Source organism: Cnephaeus nilssonii (assembly GCF_951640355.1).
Source record: "Cnephaeus nilssonii genome assembly, chromosome: 6".
Classification (NCBI taxonomy): domain Eukaryota; kingdom Metazoa; phylum Chordata; class Mammalia; order Chiroptera; family Vespertilionidae; genus Cnephaeus; species Cnephaeus nilssonii.
This window is the reverse complement of record NC_137077.1, coordinates 47054525-47081451: the sequence shown is the minus strand read 5'-3', so window position 1 is coordinate 47081451 and position 26927 is coordinate 47054525. Positions and strand designations below refer to the sequence as shown.

Sequence of the window (26927 nt, the reverse complement as noted above, 5' to 3'; positions counted from 1 at the left end):
CTGCTCTGCCTTAGACTTTGCACTTTCTGTGGAGTGGATTTGAGCTAGATAGGAGCACAGTATGTTATATCTGCAGGGAGAGCAGGGGCCCAACTTGAGCCACAGTTGGAGGCCCCCCTAAATGAGGAGATGCCACTGCTGCCCCCACCTGAGGAGTCGCCCCTGTCCCCACCACCTGAGGAATCACCCACATCCCCGCCGCCTGAGGCATCTCGTCTATCCCCACCGCCTGAGGAATCACCCCTCTCTCCACCGCCTGAGGAGTCTCCTCTGTCTCCCCCGCCTGAATCATCACCTTTTTCTCCACTGGAAGAGTCACCCTTTTCTCCACCAGGGGAGTCACCCCCATCTCCTCCACTTGAGACACCCCTGTCCCCACCACCTGAAACATCACCCCTGAACCCACCATTTGAGGAGTCTCCCCTGTCCCCACCACCCGAGGAATTACCCACTTCCCCACCACCTGAAGCATCTCGCCTGTCTCCACCACCTGAGGAGTCACCCATGTCTCCTCCACCTGAAGAGTCACCCATGTCTCCTCCACCTGAGGCATCGCGTATGTTCCCACCATTTGAAGAATCACCCCTGTCCCCCCCACCAGAGGAGTCTCCCCTCTCCCCACCACCTGAGGCTTCACGCCTTTCCCCACCACCTGAGGATTCACCCATGTCCCCACCACCTGAAGACTCGCCTATGTCCCCCCCACCTGAGGTATCATGCCTATCTCTCCTGCCTGAAGTGTCACGCCTGTCCCCACCGCCTGAGGAATCTCCCCTGTCCCCACCACCTGAGGAGTCTCCCACATCCCCGCCACCCGAGGCTTCACGTGTATCCCCACCACCTGAGGATTCACCCACATCACCACCACCTGAAGATTCCCCTGCGTCCCCGCCACCGGAGGACTTGCTTGTGTCCCTACCACTGGAGGAGTCACCCCTGTCGCCATTGCCTGAGGAGCTGCAATTCTGCCCCCGACTTGAGGAACCGCGCCTGTCCCCCACAACTGAGGAGCTGCGCCTGTCCACCAATCCTGAGGAGCTGCGCCTGTCCCCCAATCCTGAGGAGCTGCGCCTGTCCCCCAAGCCTGAGGAGCCGCGCCTGTCCCCCAATCCTGAGGAGCCGCGCCTGTCCCCCAAGCCTGAGGAGCCGCGCCTGTCCCCCCAGCCTGAGGAGCCGCGCCTGTCCCCCAAGCCTGAGGAGCCGCGCCTGTCCCCCAAGCCTGAGGAGCCGCGCCTGTCCCCCAAGCCTGAGGAGCCGCGCCTGTCCCCCAAGCCTGAGGAGCCGCGCCTGTCCCCCAAGCCTGAGGAGCCGCGCCTGTCCCCCAAGCCTGAGGAGCCGTGCCTGTCCCCCCGGCCTGAGGAGCCGCGCCTGTCCCCCCGGCCTGAGGTGCCGCGCCTGTCCCCCCGGCCTGAGGATCCATGCCTGTCCCCTGCAGCCGAGGAACTGCTTCTGCCCCCCCAGCCTGAGGAGCTGTGCCTAACCCTTGCACCTGAGGAGCTGCACCTATCCCCCCAGCTGGAAGAACCACGCCTGTCCCCCCAGCCAGAGGAACCACGCCTGTCCCCCCAGCCTGAGGAGCCACACCTATCCCCCATGCCTGAGGAGCCACAGCCATCTCCTGTGCCTGAGGAGTTGCGCCTGTCCCCCCGGCCTGAGGAGCTATGCTTGTCCCCCATGCCTGAGGAGCCACATCTGTCCCCCCGGCCTGAGGAGCTACACCTGTCTCCCCACCCTAAGGAGCCATGCCTGTCCCCTCAACCTGAAGAGCCCCTTGGGGAGCCAGGCCTATGCTCTGCACCTGAGGAATTGCCCTTGTTCCTCCCACCTGGGGAGCCACCCTTATCCCCCTTGCTTGGAGAGCCGGCTCTGTCTGAGCCTGGGGAGCCACCTCTGTCCCCTCTGCCTGAGGAGCTGCCGTTGTCCCCATCTAGGGAGCCATCCATGTCACCTCAGCTGATGCCACCAGGTAAGGGGATGTTAGTACCCTCTTTCTCTGGGACAGTCTTGATTATTTATGGCACATCTAATCTAAGAGCCTCCCTTTTTCTCTTTCGTTCCAGATCCACTTCCTCCTCCGCTCTCACCCATTATCACAGCTGTGGCCCCACCAGCCCTCTCTCCTTTGGGGGAGTTAGAGTACCCCTTTGGTGCCAAAGGGGACAGTGACCCTGAGTCACCATTGGCTGCCCCCATCCTAGAGACACCCATTAGCCCTCCACCGGAAGCTAACTGCACTGACCCCGAGCCTGTACCCCCTATGATCCTTCCCCCATCTCCAGGCTCCCCAATGGGACTGGCCTCTCCCATCCTGATGGAGCCCCTTCCCCCTCGGTGTTCTCCACTCCTCCAGCATCCCCTACCTCCCCAGAACTCCCCTCCTTCCCAGTGCTCTCCTCCTGCTCTGCCACTGTCCATTCCCTCCCCACTGAGTCCCATAGAGAAGGCAATGGAGGTCTCACATGAGGCTGAGCCGCCTGAGATGGAGATTGAGAAAGCCCCAGAACCTGAATGCCCAGCCTTGGAGCCTAGCCCTACTAGTCCTCTCCCTTCCCCCATGGGGAACCTTTCCTGCCCTGCACCCAGCCCTGCCCCACCCCTAGAAGACTTCTCTGGCCTGGGGGAAGACACAGCCCCTCTGGATGGGACTGACACTCCTGATTCCCAGCCAGAGGCTGGACAGACCCCTGGCAGTTTGGCTAGTGAACTTAAGGGTTCCCCTGTGCTCCTGGACCCCGAGGAGCTGGCCCCTGTGACCCCTATGGAGGTCTATGGCCCAGAGTGCAAGCAGACAGGGCAGGGCTCACCCTGTGAAGAGCAAGAGGAGCCACATGCACCAGTGGCCCCTACCCCACCTGTTCTCATCAAATCCGACATCGTTAATGAGATCTCCAATCTGAGCCAGGGCGATGCCAGTGCCAGTTTTCCTGGCTCAGAGCCCCTGCTGGGCTCTCCTGACCCCGAGGGGGGCGGCTCCTTGTCTATGGAGTTGGGGGTATCTACAGATGTTAGCCCAGCTCGAGATGAAGGCTCCCTTCGGCTCTGTACTGACTCTCTGCCAGAGACTGATGACTCGCTGTTGTGTGATAATGGGACAGCTGTCAGTGGAGGCAAAGCCGAAGGGGACAAGGGGAAGCGGCGCAGCTCCCCAGCTCGTTCCCGCATCAAACAGGTGAGGGGCTATCCAGTCACTGGATGTGGTCAACTTCATGCTAATAATGTCAGAGGGACAATCCTGTGTCACCTAATACCTTCCCACCTGGCTTATTGAATTCTAGATGATCAGAGCTCCTTTAGTCCACTCTTACTTTATTAAGGAGAATATTAATACATAGAGTGGGAAGTGACTTTCCCAGCTTCATGGTTACTCAGTAATAGAATCAACCAGAAACTCAGGCCTTTAACACCAGTATTTTTGTCATTGTACCACTTGGCCACTTTTCTTGGGAGAAGAGCTACCTACCTGTTGCTGTCTGAGAGTTAGCTTTTCCCTTGCCCTGCTGGGACTCCTGGCCTTTATTACCTGCTATGCTCTACCCATTAGTTTCTTCTCTTCCTTCCAAACCTGTGGGCCCAGCTCACTAGCCCTCAACTTCTCCCCGTTATTATCCACTTCCTTCACTCAGGGTCGCAGCAGTAGTTTCCCAGGAAGACGCCGGCCACGTGGAGGAGCACATGGAGGACGTGGGAGAGGACGGGCCCGGCTAAAATCAACCACTTCTTCCATTGAGACTCTGGTAGTAAGGAGAGGCTTCCCATCCCCCAAACATGCTTCAGCTGGCTCTTTCAAGATTAAACACCCTTTAATCCTATCAGTCCCCTGCACGCTCACCTGCCTGCCTGCTAGCCTAGGGCCTGTCCGGCTCTGTCTACTCCTTCTGTCCACTTGGTCCCCAGGCTTCTCTGAAATCTCTGCCGTTGGGCTGAGGCCCAGTTTGGGAGCTGGGGTGTTCTTCTGCTTCTTAGTCTGACTTCTGGCCTTCATTTAGCCAGGGGTTCATACCTCCTTCCCCCAGCACCAAAGAGGAAAGCAGCTTAGTTGGCGCAGATTTAGCTGCCTCACATTCCACAACTCTCTGCCTATAAGGTTGCTGATATCGATAGCTCTCCCAGCAAGGAGGAAGAAGATGATGATGACGACACCATGCAAAATACTGTGGTTCTCTTCTCCAATACAGACAAGTTTGTCCTAATGCAGGTACCATATGTGACTGGCAGACTCACATTGGGTGTATGTGTTTAGGTGGGAGAGCAGATGCAGAAAACCAAAGACCTTCTCTACCCAGCTAATCAGAAAACAGTGAATTGGAATCACACTGTTCATTTGTTTTTCTATCCATCAGATTTCTCTTGAGTGTCACCTCTGAGCTTGGCACTGAACTAGGAGCTAGGGATATAGCATTGAAAAGGCAGAAATGATTTCTGCCCTGTTGAAGGGAGCTTATGTATGTTCTCACCTGAATAATCCCGCAAAGCTGATAGAATACTGGCACATATGTTACTCTCTCAGCCTCACCAATCTTTACACATCTTCTCTTCCTTTTGTTTCTTACTTTTACCCATATCAGGCTATTTTTTTTTTTTAAATAAGTTCATTGATTTTTAGAGAGAGATGAGAGAGAGAAACATTGATCAGTTGGTTGCCTCCAGGGATCCAACCCGCAACCTAGGTATGTGCCCTGACTGGGAATCGAACTGGTGACCACTCAACCGCTGAGCCACACCAGCCAGGCAACACATCAAGCTAAGAAGGAACAGGGCCTCATGATGGCGTAGTGTCCTGAGGCCAGGGGTTGGGCTTTTGGTTCCCTGACTCCTTTTCTCAGATTAGAGTTGTAGTTAGTTGCCAGGACTGAGTGGGAAAAGAAGACCTACCTAGTTGGACATTGGGTTTCTGTGTATTTCCCCAGGACATGTGTGTAGTATGTGGCAGCTTTGGCCGGGGAGCAGAGGGCCACCTCCTTGCCTGTTCTCAGTGTTCGCAGTGCTATCACCCATACTGTGTCAACAGCAAGGTGAGTTCAGAGCCCAAGAGGCCTGGGTTGGGGAATGGGGTCACTTATTTCTTATCCTAGGCCCCCACACTACTTAAAGTGGCCATTGGTTGTGAAAGTCATTCTTCAGTCACCAGTGATTATCAGACTCATCCTGGGGAAAAATACTTTGGAATTGGTAGTGGTCTTTATAATTTTTTGGTGGTAGACCATGAGTTGCTGGTATGATCCAGTCCATCACAGAAACTATGAGAACTTTACTAGCAGAAAGCATGATATAGTCTGGAGATAAAACGTAAAGTGAAAATCATAAGCAAATGTCCACAAAGAGAAAGCAGTGTTTTTGACTCAAGCATAATTAGTCAGTTCGTTGTTCATTTAGTCAGTCAGTTTGATATTCATTTAGAACTTGTCCACTGCTAACATTAACTTGCATTAGTAGCAGGTTTTAAATGTTCAAGAAAAATTGGAGGAAATACAATCTAATCCTACCCATAATCTTGTTGGGGACTTGGCTAGTGAAAGGTTGCCAGTCCATGCATAATGAGGCAGTGGCCAGGAGAGGCTGTTCTCTGAACAGCAGAGGTCCCTGGGAGCCTAAGTATAGAGTCACTACATATTTTTGAGGTGAGGGTGCTTTGCATAGCCTTTCTTTGCTCAAATGGAGGTCTGGCCTAGGCACTGGGGTCCTCTAGCCCCACCCATATAAGTCCCATCCTCCCCTAAGAAGTCTGCCCTCTCCTCTCCATCATACCCTGAGGAATTGCCATCTTCTGTACCAGATCACCAAGGTGATGCTGTTAAAGGGCTGGCGTTGTGTGGAGTGCATCGTGTGTGAGGTATGCGGCCAGGCCTCAGACCCCTCACGCCTGCTGCTCTGTGATGACTGTGACATTAGCTACCACACCTACTGCCTGGACCCCCCACTGCTCACCGTGCCCAAGGGCGGCTGGAAGTGCAAGTGGTAAGGAGACCCAGGATCTTGAGAGGGGCCTGGGCCTGAGATGTCAGAGTGGATGTGATATTGAAAACATGACAGGTTGGGTTTAGAAGACCAGGCTGGGTCACATGGTTCTCAGTGAGGGCACCTCTGGCTGCCTTGGGTAGCTTAGGCGCTGAGGGTCTACCTTTCTGCTCCCACCAGGTGTGTGTCTTGTATGCAGTGTGGGGCCGCCTCCCCTGGCTTCCACTGTGAATGGCAGAACAGTTACACACACTGCGGGCCCTGTGCCAGCCTGGTGACCTGCCCTATCTGTCATGCCCCATATGTGGAAGAGGACCTTCTGATCCAGTGCCGCCATTGTGAACGGTGAGGGTGCTCCTTTCCCCTGGTTTGGCTCCCTCTTCCCTATCCTCAGCTTTGCATTGTCTGGGTTTATCTCCTCATGTCTTCCTTCTTCTAGGTGGATGCATGCAGGCTGCGAGAGCCTCTTCACAGAGGATGATGTGGAGCAGGCAGCTGATGAGGGCTTTGACTGTGTCTCCTGCCAGCCTTACATAATTAAGCCTGCTGGTGAGTACCAGGTGCTGGGGAAGGGGAGGAGGAGTCAGGACTGGGGTGCCTTGCTTTGGGACAGGGCCTCAAACCGCCTTGGTTTGTCCTCTCCACAGCACCTGTTGCGCCTCCAGAGTTGGTGCCTATGAAGGTGAAAGAGCCAGGTGAAATTCTGAGTGCCGAAGCCAAGGAGAACTTAGACACTGTCTAGTCCAGCTCCACCCCCCTAACTTTATCTCATTTTAAGAGGAGGAAACTAAGAGCCAGAGAGATTGAGTAGCCTGCCCAAGGTCACCCACTAGGTTATTGACAAAGTTATGACTACAACCAAGGCCTCTAGTTTCCCAGGCAGAGTTTCTTCCACCAGGAAACATGGCCTCTGTACCACCAGAGTGTCATCTCCAGAGAGCACAGGACACTGCTCTGTTTCCTCAATGAAGGGGCTGGAGCCATCTCCTCCATCATAATGTAGGTGTTGCTCCTGGCATCTGGGGCACTGTGTGCTGGCATTCAGCGAGTAGGGGCACTTCTAGCCCCAGACAGCTAGAGAATATATTTGGTGAACCTAGGGTTAATCATGAGCAAAGTCAGGCTTCTGCAGTAGCAGCCTGAATCCTCCTAGGTCATTGATGGAGAATTAGAACTTTAGCTAGCAACCAGTGGTGACCGGTCCTCTCCACCCTTCAGGCCACAGGCTGGACTTTGTCTGTCTCTCACTGCTTTTGTCCCAGCTGGGGACTTAGGCCGAAACTTGGAGTTCTGGTTTCCCTGGGGTCACATGCTCTTCCCCTTTGTGCAGAGCCCCAGTACTTTCGCTTCGAGGGTGTGTGGCTGACAGAAACTGGCATGGCTGTGCTGCGTAACCTTACCATGTCACCCCTACACAAGCGGCGCCAGCGGCGAGGACGGCTTGGCCTCCCAGGTGAGGCTGGGCTGGAAGGTTCCGAGCCCTCAGATGCCCTTGGCCCTGATGACAAGAAGGATGGGGACTTAGACACCGAAGAGCTGCTCAAGGGTGAAGGTAAGGCTGGGGAATCTGAGTGCCAAAGAAGCGGGAGCGTGCCTGTGAGAGTTGGATGTTGGGAAGGAGCAGCATTGTCACTCCTGGTCATTCTCAAGCCACTGTTGGTCTTGTCCAATGGCTCTGGCAAGGCACTCTGCTCTCTGTTCTTGGGTGGCTGGATGACAAAGTTAAAAAGGGCCCACACCTCTGCTCTGCCTCCATCTTCTCTGTTCAAATACACAGGTGGTGTGGAGCACATGGAGTGTGAAATTAAACTGGAGGGCCCCATCAGCCCTGACGTAGAGCCTGGCAAGGAGGAGACCGAGGAGAGCAAAAAACGCAAACGCAAACCCTATCGTCCTGGTGAGGCCCTGGGATGGGGAATGGGGTGGGGAGGGGTGGCTCACCCAATCCCTAGTGGCTTCTCAACTTCAGCTCTGCCTCCTCTTAGGCATTGGTGGTTTCATGGTGCGACAGCGGAAATCCCACACACGTGTGAAAAAGGGGCCTGCTGCACAGGCGGAGGTGTTGAGTGGGGATGGGCAGCCCGACGAGGGTGAGACGGGTGAGGGCTCCATTGGGGCCTGGGAGAAGGTGGGGATCACAGGACCTATAGGGCACTGCCAGGGAGGCCCGGGGGGAGGGTTCACTCAAAGGGCTGAGAGGGTGGTGGGTCTGGTTGCTTTTGGGGGAGAGGGTAGGCAAAAAGCATCCTCAGGCCAGCTTGGGAGCAGCATGCTCAGTGTCCCTAGAGAAGTTGACACTTCCCATCTGTCCCCAGTGATGCCTGCTGACCTGCCTGCAGAGGGCTCTGTGGAACAGAGCCCAGCAGATGCAGAAGAAAAGAAGAAGCAGCAGCGGCGAGGGCGCAAGAAGAGCAAACTAGAGGACATGTTTCCTGCTTACCTGCAGGTGGGCCTTAGGCTCTGAAGGGTGCAGGGAATTCTGCCCTACAGAACATGAAGAAGCCTGTTTCTCCCTGCCTCTTCCCACAGGAGGCCTTCTTTGGGAAGGAGCTGTTGGACTTGAGCCGGAAGGCCCTTTTTGCAGTTGGGGTGGGCCGGCCAAGCTTTGCGCTAGGAACCCCAAAAGCCAAGGGGGATGGAGGCTCAGATAGGAAGGAGCTCCCCACCTTACAGAAAGGTCAGTCATGTGGTGGTAAGGTGGTCTGAAGGGGCCCAACTTTCTCTGTGCTTAGGAGCTGGGAAATGAACTTGGTGGGGCATGGGCTGGTCTCCAGGAATTGAGGGTAGGCCAAGGGCCCTGGCCTGTGGAGCTGGAGACCCATTCTGGATGTCAGATGTGGGGCATCTCTGATTGGAATGGCGACTATTGCTTATAGGAGATGATGGTACAGAGGTTGCAGATGAAGAATCCCGTGGTGCTGAGGGCAAGGCTGATACACCAGGTGAGGCCTGCTGGGAGGACTTCGTCCTAGCTTGGTTTTGCCTCTGTCAAACTTTTCCATGCCTTCTGTGGTTCAGTTTGGTCATTGTGGTGATGGGTTTCTCCTGCTCATTGCAGGACCTGAGGATGGGGGCGTAAAAGCATCCCCAGTGCCCAGTGACCCCGAGAAGCCAGGAACCCCGGGAGAAGGGATGCTTAGCTCTGACTTAGACAGGATTCCTACAGAAGGTGAGGCTGTGACCCGCTCTCTTCATGTATAAAGGGTCCTTTGTGGGAGAAGGAGAAGGTCCTGCTTGTGAGACTCTCATTTATACAGTGGGGAGTCCTGGGCACCTGCCCCGGCCATGACTATTTGTAGATGTGTGGTGTCTCCTCAACTCCTCAGTCTCCCTCAGCAGCATCCTCCATCAATCCCTTATAGAACTGCCCAAGATAGAATCCAAGGACCTGCAGCAGCTCTTCAAGGACGTTCTGGGTTCTGAACGAGAGCAGCATCTGGGTTGTGGAACCCCTGGCCTAGATGGCAGCCGTACACCGCTGCAGAGGCCCTTTCTTCAAGGTGATATGGGTGGTTTGAAGACTAGCGGGCGGTACGGCCAAGCTTGCCCCCAGGATGGGCCACTTGCTCCCTTTCTCTGATCCTGTGCCTCTTGTAGGTGGACTCCCTTTGGGCAATCTCCCCTCCAGCAGCCCAATGGACTCCTATCCAGGCCTCTGCCAATCCCCATTCTTGGATTCTAGGTTGGTATCTATGCTTAATCTTCATGGGCCGTCCCCATAGTCCCTTCCCTCCAGTTGGGCTCATGCCAAGGGAGGGAACCTTGGACCCCTGGGTGCTGCTGTAGTAATACTTCCCCTTTTTCTCTCCACCTCCTTCTTAGTGGCCCTCCTCTGTTGGGGCAGGGTATTGGCCTGGGGCCTCTGGGCAGTTTGTCTGGGTTGGGGTGTGGCATCCCTGCCCCCTGTGACTCTCTGCCCCTGCGCCCCAGGGAGCGCGGGGGCTTCTTTAGCCCGGAACCAGGTGAACCAGACAGTCCCTGGACAGGCTCAGGGGGCACCACGCCCTCCACCCCCACCACCCCCACCACGGAGGGTGAGGGCGACGGGCTTTCCTATAACCAGCGGAGTCTTCAGCGCTGGGAGAAGGATGAGGAGTTGGGCCAACTCTCCACTATCTCGCCTGTGCTGTATGCCAACATTAACTTTCCCAATCTCAAGCAAGATTACCCAGGTACCTGTGGGACGAGGGCAAGGGACACAACAACCTGGTAACATGGCAGGTGCAGGGGTCACCTGCCAAGTTTCCTAATGCAATCCCTCTGCCCTCCAGACTGGTCTAGCCGTTGCAAACAAATCATGAAGCTCTGGAGAAAAGTTCCAGCCGCTGATAAAGCCCCCTATCTGGTGAGATAGAAGGAAGCCTGAGTTAGCAGGACTGGGAACAGGACGGGGGAGGTATTTGGGGGGAATTTCAGTTCTTTCCATTCCCCACTCCTAAAGCATCTGGGCCAGAAGGGATCAGCTTTTGGGTAGGGAATGTGAGTGATGTGAGGGATGGGGGCTGGGCATGAGGCTGAACCCTAGGCCTAAGGCTGTGTCCTCCATCCTTTAGCAAAAGGCCAAAGATAACCGGGCGGCTCACCGCATCAACAAGGTGCAAAAGGTGAGTGGGGGCCCCACCAGGCTGCACCATTGATGTCTTGTAGCAGGTGGCCTCTGTGATGGTAGGGGGATGTAGGGCCTGTCCACAGCAGCCTGACTGCTCTGTGCCTGGTCTCCTCCGTAGCAGGCTGAGAGCCAGATCAACAAGCAGACCAAGGTGGGCGACATGGCCCGTAAGACTGACCGACCGGCCCTACATCTCCGCATTCCCCCCCAGCCAGGGGCACTGGGCAGTCCGCCCCCCGCTGCGGCCCCCACCATTTTCATTGGCAGCCCCACTACCGCCGCCGGCTTGTCTACCTCTGCGGACGGGTTCCTGAAGCCGCCGGCGGGCACGGTGCCTGGCCCCGACTCGCCCGGTGAGCTCTTCCTCAAGCTCCCACCCCAGGTGCCCGCCCAAGTGCCTTCGCAGGACCCCTTTGGACTGGCCCCTGCTTACGCTCTGGAGCCCCGCTTCCCCACGGCACCATCTACCTATCCTCCCTATCCTAGTCCGACTGGGGCTCCTGTGCAGCCCCCGACGCTGGGCACCTCATCTCGTCCTGGGACTGGCCAGCCAGGGGAATTCCACACTACCCCACCTGGCACCCCCCGACACCAGCCCTCCACACCTGACCCCTTCCTCAAACCCCGCTGCCCCTCATTGGACAACCTGGCTGTGCCTGAGAGCCCAGGGGTAGGGAGTGGCAAGGCTTCCGAGCCCCTGCTGTCACCCCCGCCTTTTGGGGAGTCTCGGAAAGCCCTGGAGGTGAAGAAGGAAGAGCTTGGGGCATCCTCTCCTAGCTATGGGCCTCCAAACCTGGGCTTTGTTGACTCACCCTCAGGCCCCCACCTGGGCAGCCTGGAGTTAAAGGCACCTGATGTCTTCAAAGCCCCCCTGACCCCTCGGGCATCTCAGGTAGAGCCCCAGAGCCCGGGCTTGGGCCTAAGGCCCCAGGAGCCATCCCCTGCCCAGGCTTTGGCCCCTTCTCCCCCCAGCCACTCAGATATCTTTCGCCCTGGCCCCTACCCTGACCCTTATGCTCAGCCCCCATTGACCCCTCGACCCCAGCCCCCAGCCCCTGAGAGCTGCTGTGCCCTACCCCCTCGATCACTGCCCTCTGACCCTTTCTCCCGAGTGCCCGCTAGTCCCCAGTCCCAATCCAGCTCCCAGTCCCCATTGACACCCCGTCCTTTGTCTGCTGAGGCTTTTTGTCCATCTCCTGTGACCCCTCGCTTCCAGTCCCCTGACCCTTATTCCCGCCCACCCTCTCGCCCTCAGTCCCGTGATCCATTTGCCCCATTGCATAAGCCACCCCGACCCCAGCCCCCTGAAGTTGCCTTTAAGTCTGGGCCTCTAGCCCACACTCCACTGGGGGCTGGGGGCTTTCCAGCAGCCCTGCCCTCAGGGCCAGCAGGTGAGCTCCATGCCAAGGTCCCAAGTGGGCAGCCCCCAAATTTCGCCCGATCCCCTGGGACGGGTGCATTTGTGGGCACGCCCTCTCCCATGCGTTTCACTTTCCCTCAGGCAGTAGGGGAGCCCTCTTCCCTAAAGCCCCCTGTCCCTCAGCCTGGTCTCCCTCCACCCCATGGGATCAACAGCCATTTTGGGCCTGGCCCTACTTTGGGCAAGCCTCAAAGCACAAACTACTCAGTAGCCACAGGGAACTTCCACCCATCGGGTAGCCCTCTGGGACCCAGCAGCGGGTCCACAGGAGAGGGCTATGGGCTGTCCCCGCTACGCCCCCAATCAGTCCTACCACCACCTGCGCCCGATGGATCCCTCCCCTACCCGCCCCATGGAGCCTCACAGCGGGCTGGCATCACCTCTCCAGTCGATAAGCGAGAAGACCCAGGAGCTGGAATGGCCGGCTCTTTGGCAGCACCTGAACTTCCAGGTACCCAGGACCCAGGTATCTCCAGCCTCAGCCAGACAGAGCTGGAGAAGCAACGGCAGGTGAGTTGACATCGTGGAGCTGACTCCCTCGTACCTCCACTGTACCTGTGGCAGCCCTGTGGTTAGAGTACGATAGACTTACCCTTCTCTGTTCTCTGCACAGCGCCAGCGACTGCGAGAGCTGCTGATTCGGCAACAGATCCAGCGCAATACCCTGCGGCAGGAGAAGGAAACAGCTGCAGCAGCTGCAGGAGCAGTGGGGCCTCCAGGGAGCTGGGGTGCTGATCCCAGCAACCCTGCCTTTGAGCAGCTGAGTCGAGGCCAGACCCCCTTTGCTGGGACCCAGGTAGGTAGGGTGGCAAGGTGTGGAGGGCCCAGGTTACTGAAGGTGGCCCCACCTTCATCTACCTATTATCTCTCCTAGGATAAGAGTAGCCTTGGGCTGCCCTCAAACAAGCTGGGTGGCCCCATCCTAGGGCCAGGGGCTTTCCCAAGTGATGACCGACTCTCCCGGCCACCTCCACCAGCCACCCCTTCCTCTATGGATGTGAATAGCCGGTGAGGCTCCAGGGTTACTGGGGGCAAATCAAGGGAACAGACTTGACCACCTCTGTGTACTGCCTCTGACTTACCTGTCTCTCTAATTCTCCAGTATCATTCTTCTCCCCTATTCCTTCCCCCTTGCCACATTAATTCTACCCTTCCCTACTGCCCTAGGCCCATGTTCTAGTTCTTTTTCATCTTGATGTCTACTTCATCTTACTGACTACTGCATATTCTTCCAGGCAACTGGTGGGAGGCTCCCAAGCCTTCTATCAGCGAGCACCCTATCCTGGGTCCCTGCCCTTACAGCAGCAACAGCAACACCTCTGGCAGCAGCAGCAGCAAGCAACAGCAGCAAACTCCATGAGACTTGCCATGTCTACTCGCTTTTCATCAACTCCTGGGCCTGAACTTGGCCGCCAAAACCTAGGTTCCCCCTTGGCAGGACTTCCCACTCGCCTGCCTGGCCCTGCTGAGCCAGTGCCTGGTCCAGCTGGTCCTGCCCAGTTCATTGAGTTGCGGCACAATGTACAAAAAGGACTAGGACCTGGGGGGCCTCCATTTCCTGGTCAGGGTCCCCCTCAGAGACCCCGTTTTTACCCTGTAAGTGAGGACTCCCACCGATTGGCTCCTGAAGGGCTTCGTGGTCTAACGGTATCAGGCCTTCCCCCACAGAAACCCTCAGCCCCGCTGGCCCCTGAACTGAACAACAGCCTCCATCCAGCGCCCAACACCAAGGGTCCCACCCTGCCCCCTGGCTTGGAGCTGGTCAGCCGGCCCCCATCGAGCACTGAGCTTGGCCGCCCCCCTCCTCTGGCCTTGGAAGCTGGGAAATTACCCTGTGAGGACCCTGAGCTGGATGATGACTTTGATGCCCACAAGGCCCTGGAGGATGATGAGGAACTTGCTCACTTGGGCCTGGGTGTGGATGTGGCCAAGGGAGATGATGAGCTGGGCACCCTGGAAAACCTGGAGACCAACGATCCCCACCTAGATGACCTGCTCAATGGAGATGAGTTTGACCTACTGGCCTATACTGACCCTGAGTTGGACACTGGAGACAAGAAGGACATCTTCAATGAGCACCTGAGGCTGGTGGAGTCAGCCAATGAAAAGGCTGAGCGGGAGGCCCTGTTGCGGGGGGTGGAGCCAGGACCCCTGGGCCCTGAGGAACGCCCTCCCCCTGCTGCTGGTGCTTCTGAGCCCCGTCTGGCACCAGTGCTCCCTGAGGTGAAGCCCAAGGTGGAGGAGGGTGGACGCCACCCTTCCCCTTGCCAGTTCACCATCACCAACCCCAAGGTAGAGCCAGCACCTGCCACCACTTCCCTAGGCCTGGGACTGAAGCCAGGACAGAGTGTGATGGGCAGCCGGGACACACGGATGGGCACAGGACCCTTTTCCAGCAGTGGGCACACTGGAGCCACAGGAGGGCCACCAGCTCACCTGCTGACCCCTAACCCACTGAGTGGCCCAGGAGGGTCCTCTCTGCTGGAGAAGTTTGAATTAGAGAGTGGAGCCCTGACTTTGCCCGGTGGACATGCAGCATCTGGGGATGAGTTGGACAAGATGGAGAGCTCCCTGGTCGCCAGCGAGTTACCGCTGCTTATTGAAGACCTGCTGGAGCATGAGAAGAAAGAGCTGCAGAAGAAACAGCAGCTCTCAGCACAGCTGCAGCCGGCCCAGCAGCAACAGCAGCATTCTCTACTGTCCACACCAGGCCCTGCCCAGACCATGTCTTTGCCACATGAGGGCTCTTCTTCCACTTTGGCTGGGCCCCAACAACAGCTTGCCCTGGGACTTGGAGGTTCACGACAGCCAGGCTTGGCCCAACCATTGATGCCCACCCAGCCACCAGCTCATGCCCTTCAGCAGCGCCTGGCCCCATCCATGGCCATGGTGTCCAACCAAGGGCATATGATAAGTGGGCAGCATGGGGGGCAGGCAGGCTTGGTGTCCCAGCAGAGTCCACAGCCAGTGCTGGCACAGAAGCCCATGGGTACCATGCCACCCTCCATGTGCATGAAACCCCAACAGCTGGCGATGCAGCAGCAGCTGGCTAACAGCTTCTTCCCGGATACAGGTAACCTCAGCTGGGAGCACTGGTTTAGTTACTCAGGGGTGGTCACTGTCGCCAACAAAAGGGCACTGAGACTACAGACATAAGGTAATTCATAGTTAAGGGAGGTGGGACATAAATCTGACTAAATACCATACTAGTAGTGTAGGCAGAAGCACTGTAGCTTTTAAGAAGGGAGGAACAGTGCCTGGCACATAGCAGGCATTCAAATATTTGAGAGAGGGAATGGGATGAATACATGAAGCCTGATTAGCAAAGGCTTTGTAGCTGTGGTAAGACCTAAGGATTAGGACTTGGAGAGAAGTGGTGCAAGAGAAAACACTCCAGGTAGATGAAAAGACTTGAGTACAGTTGATCCTGGAACAACAGGAACCATATTGGCAGGAGAGCCAATGGGGTATATTTGAAGAATGAGTGAGTGGTTAGGTTGGAGTAGAATTTGTGTAGAGGGAAGTGAGTGGGTACTACCATAGACCTCAAATTGTAATAGCAGTTATTGAGTAATTACTATTTGCAATCAGTGTACTGAGTGCTGTACATTCATTATCTAATCATTACAACAAAGTCATTAAATAGGTACTATTATTATCTTCGATTACAGAAAAGGAAAATGAGGAATGGAGGTTAAGTAACTTGCCCAAGATCACACAACTAACAGAGCTAGAGTTTGAACTCTGGCCCTCTGATCCTCTTAACTGTGTTACTGCCTCAAAAGACCAGGGGAGGGATTTTGGTTAGTCCTTTAAAAAGTGAGGAGTCAGTTAACATTTACTGAGTATTGGAGAAATATGCAATGTGTATGATTTTAGAAAGATTGGATTTTTTGGTGGTTGCTTATTTTTATTTTTCTATCTAGCATCCAGGACAGGCAGGTGAGTGGGATGTAGGTGATCCATGTCAGATCTACAATAGCTCTGGCATCTAGGGCTTTGCCAGATTGGTTCTTGGGCTGCACTAGTTGCTCTAAGAACACTACTTTTTAAAAATATATATTTTTTTATTGATTTCAGAGAAGGAGAGAGAAATAGAAACATCAATGATGAGAGAGAATCATTGATTGGCTGCCTCCTGCACGCCCCTCACTGGGGATTGAGCCTGCAACCTGGGCATGTGCCTTGACCAGGAATTGAACCGTGATCTCCTGGTTCATAGGTTGATGCTCAACCAATCAGCCATACTGGCCAGGCAAGAACACTACTTTTGAAGAATGCTTTCTAGGTCATAAAATGGACAGTTAACCCTTGAAGAACATGGGCTTAGGGGTGCTGACCCCCATGTAGTCAAATCTGTGTATAACTTTTGATTCCCAAAAAAACTTAACCACTAATAGCTTACTGTTGACTAGAAGCCTTACTGATAACATAATTAACACATATTTTGTATGTTTTATGTATTATATATTGTATTCTTAAAATAAAGTAAGCTAGAGAAAAGAAAATGTTATTGAGAAAAAGCATAAGGAAGAGAAAATACATTTACAGTATTTAATGAAAAAAATCTGCATATAATTGGAGCCTTCAGTTCAAATCCATGTTGTTCAAGGGTCAACTGTGCTCATATTCTTGTCATATGTGGTCTTCTCAGTAGTCACATGAGATGGGCAGAAAAGGGAGTCATGATCTCTACCAAATAGTGGAGTAAACTGAGGCTCAGAAAGGTGAAATAACATTGATATATTGGTTTAACAAATATTTACTGAGTACCTTTTCCTAACACAACAGGGCCACATGTCCTGTGAATAGTAGAGCTGAGTCACCTAGGCTGCCTGGCTCCTAGTCCACTGGTCTTTCCATCATGCAATGCCATTGTTTTGCTTGGCTTGATAGAGGTTAAAGTGTTGGAAGCAATAGCAGACATAGAATGGAGCATTGACCCAAATGCCCAGCTCCCTTGGTTCTCCCCTCTCCAGACCTGGACAAATTTGCTGCAGAAGATATCATTGATCCCATTGCAAAGGCCAAGATGGTAGCTTTGAAAGGCATCAAGAAGGTGATGGCTCAGGGTAGCATTGGAGTGGCACCTGGTATGAACAGGTAAGACTTGGGTGGCGGTTGGACCTTTTCTTTCCCAGTCCTTCCCCTCTCCTTCCTGATCTCCTTCCCTCCTTGTTTCTCCTCTTTGCCTTTCATATTTCCCCATTACTAACACATCCTCTTTGCTTTGGTGAACTCTAGGCAGCAAGTGTCCTTGCTAGCCCAGAGGCTCTCAGGGGGGACTGGCAGTGATCTGCAGAACCACGTAGCAGCTGGGAGTGGCCAGGTAAGTGCTCAGGTGGGAGTAGGAATTTGTGTCCCATGCTGTTGGGTCACCCTTCTTAGGGGCTGGTATGGAAATATGACCCTTTAGCAGTGTCTCTCATTGCAGGAGAGGAATGCTGGTGACCCCTCCCAGGCTCGTCCCAATCCACCTACTTTTGCCCAGGGAGTGATCAGTGAGTATGGAGAGGGGGAGGAGCCTAAAAGAAAATGGCTTGAGGCATTTGAAGGAAGAGGAATTGGGATCACCATTCTATGGGTCCTGACACCAGCTTTCTTTTCCAGATGAGGCTGACCAGCGGCAGTATGAAGAGTGGCTGTTCCATACCCAACAGCTCCTACAGATGCAGCTGAAGGTACTAGAGGAACAGATTGGTGTGCACCGCAAATCCCGGAAGGCTCTGTGTGCCAAACAGCGTACTGCCAAAAAGGCTGGCCGGGAGTTCCCAGAGGCTGATGCTGAGAAGCTCAAGTTGGTTACAGAGCAGCAGAGCAAGATCCAAAAACAGCTGGATCAGGTGGGGAAAGCAGGCTTCAGCTTAGCAACCAGGAGCTGGGAAGAGGGTTGGCATGGTGGGCAGGCTCGAGGCTGACATCCCCGACCTTCCCATTAGGTCCGGAAGCAACAGAAGGAGCACACAAATCTCATGGCAGAATATCGGAATAAGCAACAGCAGCAGCAGCAACAGCAGCAGCAGCAGCAGCAACAACAGCAGCAGCAACAACACTCAGCGGTGCTGGCCCTTAGCCCTTCCCAGAGTCCTCGGCTACTCACCAAGCTCCCTGGTCAGCTGCTCCCTGGCCATGCGCTACAGCCACCACAGGGGCCCCCTGGTGGGCAAGCTGCTGGACTTCGTCTGCCCCCAGGGGGCATGGCACTACCTGGACAGCCTGGTGGCCCCTTCCTCAACACAACCTTGGCCCAACAACAACAACAACAACATTCTGGCGGGGCTGGAGCCCTGGCTGGCCCCTCAGGGGGCTTTTTTCCTGGCAATCTTGCTCTTCGAGGCTTGGGACCTGATTCGAGGCTTTTGCAGGAAAGGCAGCTACAGCTACAGCAGCAACGCATGCAGCTTGCCCAGAAACTGCAACAGCAGCAGCAGCAGCACCTCCTAGGGCAGGTGGCAATCCAGCAGCAACAGCAGCAGGGACCTGGGATACAGGCAAACCAGGCTCTGGGTCCCAAGCCCCAAGGGCTTCTGCCTTCCAGCAGCCATCAGGGCCTCTTGGTCCAGCAGCTGTCCCCTCAACCACCCCAGGGGCCCCAGGGCATGCTGGGCCCTGCCCAGGTGGCAGTGTTGCAGCAGCAGCAACCGCACCCTGGAGCTTTGGGCCCTCAGGGTCCTCACAGACAGGTGCTTCTGACCCAGTCCCGGGTGCCAAGTTCACCTCAGCTGGCACCGCAAAGTCAGGGCCTTATGGGACACCGACTGGTCACAGCCCAGCAGCAGCAGCAGCAGCAGCAGCAGCAGGGACCCATGGCAGGGCTTTCTCATCTTCAGCAGGGTCTGATGCCACATAGTGGGCAGCCCAAGCTTAGCACTCAGCCAATGGCCTCCTTACAGCAACAGCAGCTACAGCAGCAGCAGCAACAGCAGCTACAGCTACAGCAGCAGCAGCAGCTACAGCAGCAACAGCAGCTACAGCAGCAACAGCAGCTTCAACAGCAACAGCAGCTACAACAGCAACAGCAGCTTCAACAGCAGCAGCAACAGCTACAACAGCAGCAGCTACAACAGCAGCAGCTTCAACAGCAGCAACAGCTACAACAGCAGCAGCAGCTTCAACAGCAGCAACAACAGCTACAACAGCAGCAGCAGCTTCAACAGCAGCAACAACAGCTACAACAGCAGCAGCAGCTTCAACAGCAGCAACAACAACTACAACAGCAGCAGCAGCTTCAGCAGCAGCAACAGCAGCTTCAGCAGCAGCAACAGCAGCAGATAGGCCTCCTAAACCAGAGTCGAACTTTACTGTCTCCTCAGCAACAGCAGCAGCAAGTGACTCTTGGTCCTGGAATGCCAGCCAAGCCTCTGCAACAACACTTTTCTAGCCCCGGAGGCTTGGGCCCAACCCTCCTCCTAACGGGCAAGGAACAAAGCATTGTAGAGACCACTCTTCCTCCAGAGGCCACTGAGGGGCCCTCCACACATCAGGGAGGTGTAGCAATAGGGACTGTACCTGAGGCAGTGCCCACTGAACCAGGGGAAGTAAAGCCCTCACTCTCTGGGGACTCACAACTCCTGCTTGTCCAACCCCAGGCCCAGCCTCAGCCCAACTCTGTGCCACTGCAGCCACCTCTGAGGCTCCAAGGACAGCAGCAGCAGCAAGTTAACTTGCTCCACACAGCAGGTGTGGGCAGCCATGGGCAATCAAACAGTGGATCATCTTCAGAGGCCTCTTCTGTGCCACACCTGCTGGCCCAATCCTCTGTTTCCTTAGGGGAGCAGCCTGGGCCCATAACTCAGAACCTTCTGGGCTCCCAACAGCACCATGGACTAGAGCGGCCCTTGCAAAATAATGCAGGGCCACAGTCTGCCAAACCAGGATCTGTTCCCCAGTCGGGGCAGGGCCTGCCTGGGGCTGGAGTCATGCCTACAGTGGGTCAGTTTCGAGCACAGCTCCAAGGAGTTTTGGCCAAAAACCCACAGTTGCGGCACTTGAGCCCTCAGCAGCAGCAGCAGCTGCAGGCGCTCCTCATGCAGCGGCAGCTACAGCAGAGTCAGGGCATACGCCAGGCTCCACCCTATCAGGAGCCTGGATCCCAGCCCTCTCCCCTCCAGGGCCTCCTAGGCCGCCAGCCGCAACTTGGGGGCTTCCCTGGATCCCAGACAGGGCCTCTCCAGGAGCTAGGGGCAGGGCTTCGACCTCAGGGCCCACCCCGGCTCCCTGCCCCACAAGGAGCCTTATCAACTGGACCAGTCCTTGGTCCTGTTCATCCCACACCTCCACCATCTAGCCCACAAGAGCCAAAGAGACCTTCTTCACAATTACCATCCCCTAGTTCCCAGCTCCCCTCTGAGGCCCAGCTCCCTCCCACACAGCCAGGGACCCCCAAACCCCAAGGGCTGCCCTTGGAGTTGCCTCCTGGGAAGATCTCACCTGCTGCTGCCCAGCTTGCAGATACCTTATTTGGCAAGGGGCTGGGACCTTGGGATCCCCCAGACAACCCAGCAGAAGCCCAGAAGCCGGAGCAGAGCAGCCTGGTACCTGGGCATCCAGAGCAGGTGAATGGGCAGGCGGTGCCCGAACCATCCTATCTCAGCATCAAGCAGGAGCCTCGGGAAGAGCCATGTGCCCTGGGAACCCAGGTGGTGAAGAGGGAGGCCAATGGGGAGCCAATAGGGACACCAGGTACCAGCAACCACCTCCTGCTGGCAGGCCCCCGCTCAGAGGCCGGGCATCTGCTCTTGCAGAAGCTTCTACGTGCAAAGAATGTGCAACTCAGCACTGGGCGGGGGCCCGAGGGGCTGCGAACAGAGATCAACGGGCACATTGACAGCAAGTTGGCTGGGCTGGAGCAGAAACTACAGGGTACCCCCAGCAATAAGGAGGTGAGTACTCCAGGTAGAGTGGGGCCTGGAACGTGGGGCAGAGTGAGAAGGTCTTGGTCAAACAGAAGAGGTGAGGGCTCTGAGGAAGACAGCCACCTTCACTGTGGGTTTATCCGGCTTAGGATACAGCAGCCAGGAAACCTTTGACACCGAAGCCCAAGCGGGTACAGAAGGCAAGCGACAGGTTGGTGAGCTCCCGAAAGAAGCTGCGGAAGGAGGACGGGGTCAGGGCCAGCGAGGCCTTGCTGAAACAGCTAAAACAGGTGACCCCCAGGAGCCAGTCCCCTGGTCCCAACTCAGGATAAGGGGGCACCCTGGCCCCCAGCTATGCAGTGGCAGAGATGTACGTGCTGCAGGTTTCCAACCTTGTCATCTTGCCCCTCCTAGGAGCTGTCCCTGCTGCCCCTAACGGAGCCTACCATCACCGCCAATTTTAGCCTCTTTGCTCCCTTTGGCAGTAGCTGCCCAATCAATGGGCAGTGCCAGCTGAGGGGGACCTTTGGAAGTGGGGCACTGCCCACTGGCCCTGACTACTATTCCCAGCTGCTTACCAAGGTTAGAAAATGACAATACCTTTTGGGGATGATGAGGTTCTTGGGGAGGTGGAGGTGGGAGTGGGATACTTGAAGTTGCTGATGTAGTGTGGGGCCAGGAGATTATGTCAGTCTCCCCCTGCCATCTTGCACACAACACCCCACCCCACCCCCAGAATAACCTGAGTAACCCGCCGACACCACCCTCGTCGCTGCCCCCCACCCCACCCCCATCGGTGCAGCAGAAGATGGTGAATGGCGTCACTCCATCTGAAGAGCTGGGGGAGCACCCCAAGGATGCTGCCTCTGCCCGGGATACTGAAGGAACATTGAGGGGTAAGTCAAGAGTAGAGTGGGTCTCTCCTCTAGAAGGATTTGGTGGCTGGGGTCCAAGCCAGTTCGTGTACTCTGTCCAACAGTTTGACATAGATAGATGCATGTTTCGCTGTGTGCACACAACCAGTACTTGAGATAGAAAGGACCTCTTCAGGACTAATTTGTTGGAGACAAGGATGGGCATCGGGAGTCTAGAACCAAGACAGTGAGGGAAGTGGATGACAGAGTGTTAATGAAACTTTTGTTTATAATGAACAGACAGCCGTGGTGGGTATAAACTATTGTCATAGCTGGTTGTGAATCCTGGTTCCTGCGTTCTTTTAGCCATGTTACTATAGCCCAGTAACTTGATTGACTTGTATGAGCCTGAGTTTCCTCACTATAAAATAGATATTATAATACTTAATGGAGTGTTAAAATAGTGTAAATAAAAAGTGCACCTGACACATTGGAAATGCTCAAAATACAGTTTGTCTGCTCCAAACTGGTAGATGGGTAGATGGGTAGATGGGTAGACAGTGGTCATGATAGCTAAGCTAGATGTTGTACTAGTTAGGCCTGAAATGTGGTGGAGAAAGCACCATCAGCTCTAGCTACCCTAGGCCTGACTTTTCTTTTCCCTACCTACCCCTCAGATACTTCAGAGGTGAAGAGTCTAGATCTGCTGGCTGCCTTGCCTACACCCCCTCACAATCAGACCGAGGATGTCAGGTGGGGATTGTGCCGGAAATGGGGGTGAGGAATGGGGTTAGGGATCTGGTTGTCTCATTTTCCCTTTGGCCAATAGTAGATTTTAAGTAAGGCTGTGATATCTACTAATCTCTAGATTTGGGAGTGGGGGTCTGCAGAGCTGTAGCAACAAATGTCTACTTTTGGCCCACAGGATGGAGAGTGATGAGGACAGCGATTCTCCTGACAGCATTGTGCCAGCTTCATCCCCCGAGAGCATCCTGGGGGAGGAGGCACCTCGTTTCCCTCAGCTGGGCTCAGGGCAGTGGGAGCAGGAAGACCGGGCTCTCTCCCCTGTCATCCCCATCATTCCTCGGGCCAGCATTCCAGGTAGGGGCTGCCCTGAACATAGGCCAGGCCAGGCCGAGCTGGGGTGTTGGAGCTGGGGCAGAAGGGCAGCTGAGGCTAACACAGATTCCTTTTTCTCATTTAGTCTTCCCAGATACCAAACCTTATGGGGCTCTAGACCTGGAGGCCCCTGGAAAGCTGCCTGCCACAACTTGGGAAAAGGGCAAAGGAAGTGAGGTGTCAGTCATGCTGACGGTCTCTGCTGCTGCAGCCAAGGTGTGTCCTGGAGGGTGCCTTAGAGGCCTAAGGGGTGCTGATCAGAGGGCAGTCCCTGAAGCTTGTCTGGGTAAATTCGGACCTTTAAAGCTATGTACTGAGGATCTACCATGTGAAAGCCTAGGCTAGTGGCTGTAGGATTAGAGTAAATGAAGCATGAGGGGTCCCTGCCTTCAGGGAGTTCACAGTCCTGTGGTAAAGACACACTCAACAAATAAAGAGAGTATATATAATGTGACATATGATACAAGCAGCACCCCATTATATTTGGTGAAACTGTTTTTTGTTTTTTAATGTTAACAGGGTTTTGTTGTCAAAGGAAATGGGCAGTCCCAGTTAAAACAACCAAACAGGAGTCCTTACTACAAGACTCCTCAGCTTCTCTAATTTGCTAATTATCATTAATCTCCCAAGTTATGGATATAATGTATATCATTTCCTAAACTTAGTTGACACCGGCCCCTTTTGTGGAGCTCCTGCTAATGCCCACAGCAGTTTGGGAAAGGCCACCATAAAATAAGTACATGGGAAGAGTTAGATGGCACAGGGGCTGGACTGACCAGCCGCTTGTGGGGCTGTGTTCTAGGTGTCATTGTCCCCACCAAGCTGGTGGTAGTGCTCACTGTACACAACCTGCTGACAAGGCTCTCCCTTCCCCTCCCTGCTCTGACAGAACCTGAATGGTGTGATGGTGGCAGTGGCAGAGCTGTTAAGCATGAAGATCCCCAACTCCTATGAGGTGCTGTTCCCAGAGAGCCCTGCCCGGGCAGGCATTGAGCCTAAGAAGGGGGAAGCTGAGGGCCCTGGTGAGTGTGGCAGGAAAACACCTGGGGACCTAAGGGGAATGATTCTGGTGGGAGGCTCTGACCCCCTCCTTCCTGCAGGTGGGAAAGAAAAGGGTCTGGGAGGCAAGAGCCCAGAAGCTGGCCCTGATTGGCTGAAGCAATTTGATGCCGTGTTGCCTGGCTATACTCTCAAGAGCCAGCTAGACATCTTGAGCCTCCTGAAACAGGTGGGTCTGGGTGAGAAAAAGGGGTGTCTCTGGCTAGGGCAGAGATAGCAGAGAGGGCTTTTGGGAGAGTGGGATCTGGGTGGGAGGAGGGAGGGGGCTAGTTAAGTGAGGAGCTGGCACTAACCATACAGGGTTCGTGCCCCCTCCCATAGGAGAGCCCTATCCCAGAGCCACCCACCCAACACAGCTACACCTACAATGTCTCCAATCTGGACGTTCGACAGCTCTCCGCCCCACCTCCTGAAGAACCCTCCCCACCCCCATCCCCCTTGGCACCCTCTCCTGCCAGCCCCCCTGCTGAACCCCTGGTCGAGCTCCCAGCTGAACCCTCAGTTGAGCCACCTGTCCCGTCGCCTCTGCCCCTGGCCTCCTCCCCTGAGTCCACCCGGCCCAAGCCCCGAGCCCGGCCCCCTGAAGAAGGTGAAGATTGCCGGCCCCCTCGGCTCAAGAAGTGGAAAGGGGTGCGCTGGAAGCGTCTGCGGCTGCTCCTGACCATCCAGAAGGGCAGTGGGCAGCAGGAGGACGAGCGGGAAGTGGCAGAGTTTATGGAACAACTTGGCACAGCCCTGCGACCTGACAAGGTGCCTCGAGACATGCGGCGCTGCTGCTTCTGTCATGAGGAGGGTGATGGGGCCACTGATGGGCCTGCCCGTTTGCTGAACCTGGACCTGGACCTGTGGGTGCACCTCAACTGTGCCCTGTGGTCCACGGAGGTCTATGAGACCCAGGGTGGGGCGCTGATGAATGTGGAAGTGGCCCTCCACCGAGGACTGCTAACCAAGTGCTCCTTGTGCCAGCGCACCGGTGCCACCAGCAGCTGCAATCGCATGCGTTGTCCCAACGTCTACCATTTTGCCTGCGCCATCCGCGCCAAGTGCATGTTCTTCAAGGACAAGACCATGCTGTGTCCAATGCATAAGATCAAAGGGCCCTGTGAGCAAGAGCTGAGCTCTTTTGCTGTCTTCCGGCGGGTCTACATTGAGCGGGATGAGGTGAAGCAAATCGCTAGCATCATCCAGCGGGGAGAGCGGCTACACATGTTCCGGGTAGGGGGCCTTGTGTTCCATGCCATTGGACAGCTGCTCCCTCATCAGATGGCCGACTTCCACAGTGCCACTGCCCTTTATCCCGTTGGCTACGAAGCCACACGCATCTACTGGAGCCTTCGCACCAACAACCGCCGCTGCTGCTACCGCTGCTCTATTGGTGAGAACAACGGTCGGCCGGAGTTCATAATCAAAGTCATGGAGCAGGGCCTGGAGGACCTGGTCTTCACTGACGCCTCTCCCCAGGGTGAGCAGTGGGCCCTGGAAATGGTAATGTGGAGTTGGGAACGTTTCTCCTGGAATCATCTTTACAATGTGGAAAAGGGATCTGCAGGGTCCTTGTGAGTGATCTTCTGCACTCTACACCCTCTATTGCGCGTAGGTGGAGGTCTCTTGAAAATCCCCAGAGAAAGTATTTTAGCCTCTCTTACTCACCTTAAATTCCTTTGTAATTGAAGATGTTTTGCTTGTCTAACTTCATTCTGGCTCCTTTTCCTATCCTCAGTGGAACAAAAGAATACAGTTCTGAGACCTTACCATCTGGCTCACCCAACCTGATCCTAACCATGGTTGCTTTTCTCTGGACAAAATTCTTTTGATCTTAGTTTTTTTTGTTTGTTTGTTTTTTTAATTAATTTATTTTTAAAATATATTTTATTGATTTTTTACAGAGAGGAAGGGAGAGGGATAGAGAGTTAGAAACATCGATGAGAGAGAAACATCGATCAGCTGCCTCCTGCACACCCCCCACTGGGGATGTGCCCGCAACCAAGGTACATGCCCTTGACCGGAATCTAACCCGGGACCCTTCAGTTCGCAGGCCGACGCTCTATCCACTGAGCCAAACCGGTTTCGGCTGATCTTAGTTTTAGTGTTAATGATAAAAATAACAATAAGAGCAGTTACCTTTTAGTGAACATGTACTATGTGCCACAAACTAAGCTAAGTGATTTTTATAGGTTATTTTGTTCACACAACCCTCTGAGGTAAGTACTGTTATTATGCCCAGGTTTTCAAGAAACAATCTTAGACTTAAGTATTTGGCTTAAGGTCCAATGGCTAGTACTAGAACCTGAACTCATCTTCCCAGTGCCAGAGCATGCCTGTTGTTCTGACTCTCAGCAAACCCTGTGACCTGTGCTGGGTCTCCTGGACCTTGGATTCATGTTTCTGTGTCACAAGGCACTCTAATGCCCTTCTGAGTGGGAAGTGTGGCTTGTTGAAGGAGAGTGGGACTGGGGGGCCATGAGGGGGTCCTGAAGAACCACACAGCCCCGTGACAGGGAGGTAGCTCCAGATCAAGTTTAGGGTCGGGTTCACTGAGCAGAAGTTCCTTCTGAGGAACTTCATCAGATGGTGAGGGTTGCTCTCTTTCCTTGCCTCTTAGCTGTGTGGAATCGCATCATTGAGCCTGTGGCTGCCATGAGAAAAGAGGCCGACATGCTGAGGCTCTTCCCTGAGTACCTGAAAGGCGAGGAACTCTTTGGGCTGACGGTGCATGCTGTGCTGCGCATAGCTGAATCAGTAAGAAGGGGCCGGGAGCTGGGGGAGAAGGGAGCACTGAGAACTTTGGTCCTGCCCCAAAAGTGCTCAGGCTAAGGTGAGCATGACCTGTGCCCACAGCTGCCTGGAGTGGAGAGCTGTCAAAACTATTTATTCCGCTATGGACGCCACCCCCTAATGGAGCTACCACTCATGATCAACCCCACTGGTTGTGCCCGATCAGAGCCTAAAATCCTCACACACTACAAACGGTGAGCTTGTGGGGCTGGGGCCAAAGGATATGAGTGTGGGAGTTGGTAGGGACCCTCTGGCCAATTGAGGGTTTGGGGTTACAGGTT

General features: G+C 54.9%; 1 protein-coding gene across 9 annotated transcripts in view; it reads left to right on the top strand.

The window, feature by feature from the left end:
• Positions 1 to 26927, top strand: part of KMT2D (lysine methyltransferase 2D) — a 40457-nt gene that overhangs the window by 8313 nt on the left and 5217 nt on the right. For 2 of the 9 annotated variants that reach the window (XM_079775888.1, XM_079775896.1), the window contains exons 11-51: positions 77 to 1966; positions 2061 to 3169; positions 3624 to 3737; positions 4085 to 4195; positions 4908 to 5012; positions 5774 to 5955; positions 6136 to 6300; positions 6395 to 6504; positions 6603 to 6650; positions 7286 to 7507; positions 7733 to 7852; positions 7941 to 8054; positions 8271 to 8401; positions 8485 to 8632; positions 8832 to 8897; positions 9014 to 9124; positions 9318 to 9455; positions 9553 to 9637; positions 9886 to 10127; positions 10227 to 10300; positions 10509 to 10559; positions 10683 to 12494; positions 12598 to 12780; positions 12859 to 12992; positions 13220 to 15057; positions 16964 to 17087; positions 17229 to 17313; positions 17404 to 17485; positions 17595 to 17827; positions 17924 to 20866; positions 20989 to 21129; positions 21254 to 21421; positions 21576 to 21735; positions 22371 to 22446; positions 22619 to 22794; positions 22898 to 23028; positions 23702 to 23834; positions 23913 to 24040; positions 24193 to 25333; positions 26474 to 26610; positions 26710 to 26840. In XM_079775888.1, coding sequence (XP_079632014.1) covers positions 77 to 1966; positions 2061 to 3169; positions 3624 to 3737; positions 4085 to 4195; positions 4908 to 5012; positions 5774 to 5955; positions 6136 to 6300; positions 6395 to 6504; positions 6603 to 6650; positions 7286 to 7507; positions 7733 to 7852; positions 7941 to 8054; positions 8271 to 8401; positions 8485 to 8632; positions 8832 to 8897; positions 9014 to 9124; positions 9318 to 9455; positions 9553 to 9637; positions 9886 to 10127; positions 10227 to 10300; positions 10509 to 10559; positions 10683 to 12494; positions 12598 to 12780; positions 12859 to 12992; positions 13220 to 15057; positions 16964 to 17087; positions 17229 to 17313; positions 17404 to 17485; positions 17595 to 17827; positions 17924 to 20866; positions 20989 to 21129; positions 21254 to 21421; positions 21576 to 21735; positions 22371 to 22446; positions 22619 to 22794; positions 22898 to 23028; positions 23702 to 23834; positions 23913 to 24040; positions 24193 to 25333; positions 26474 to 26610; positions 26710 to 26840 — 15292 coding nt within the window. The remainder of the gene's footprint in view (positions 1 to 76; positions 1967 to 2060; positions 3170 to 3623; positions 3738 to 4084; positions 4196 to 4907; positions 5013 to 5773; positions 5956 to 6135; positions 6301 to 6394; positions 6505 to 6602; positions 6651 to 7285; positions 7508 to 7732; positions 7853 to 7940; positions 8055 to 8270; positions 8402 to 8484; positions 8633 to 8831; positions 8898 to 9013; positions 9125 to 9317; positions 9456 to 9552; positions 9638 to 9885; positions 10128 to 10226; positions 10301 to 10508; positions 10560 to 10682; positions 12495 to 12597; positions 12781 to 12858; positions 12993 to 13219; positions 15058 to 16963; positions 17088 to 17228; positions 17314 to 17403; positions 17486 to 17594; positions 17828 to 17923; positions 20867 to 20988; positions 21130 to 21253; positions 21422 to 21575; positions 21736 to 22370; positions 22447 to 22618; positions 22795 to 22897; positions 23029 to 23701; positions 23835 to 23912; positions 24041 to 24192; positions 25334 to 26473; positions 26611 to 26709; positions 26841 to 26927) is intronic. The other 7 variants (XM_079775889.1, XM_079775894.1, XM_079775891.1 and 4 more) reach the window with 7 other exon arrangements.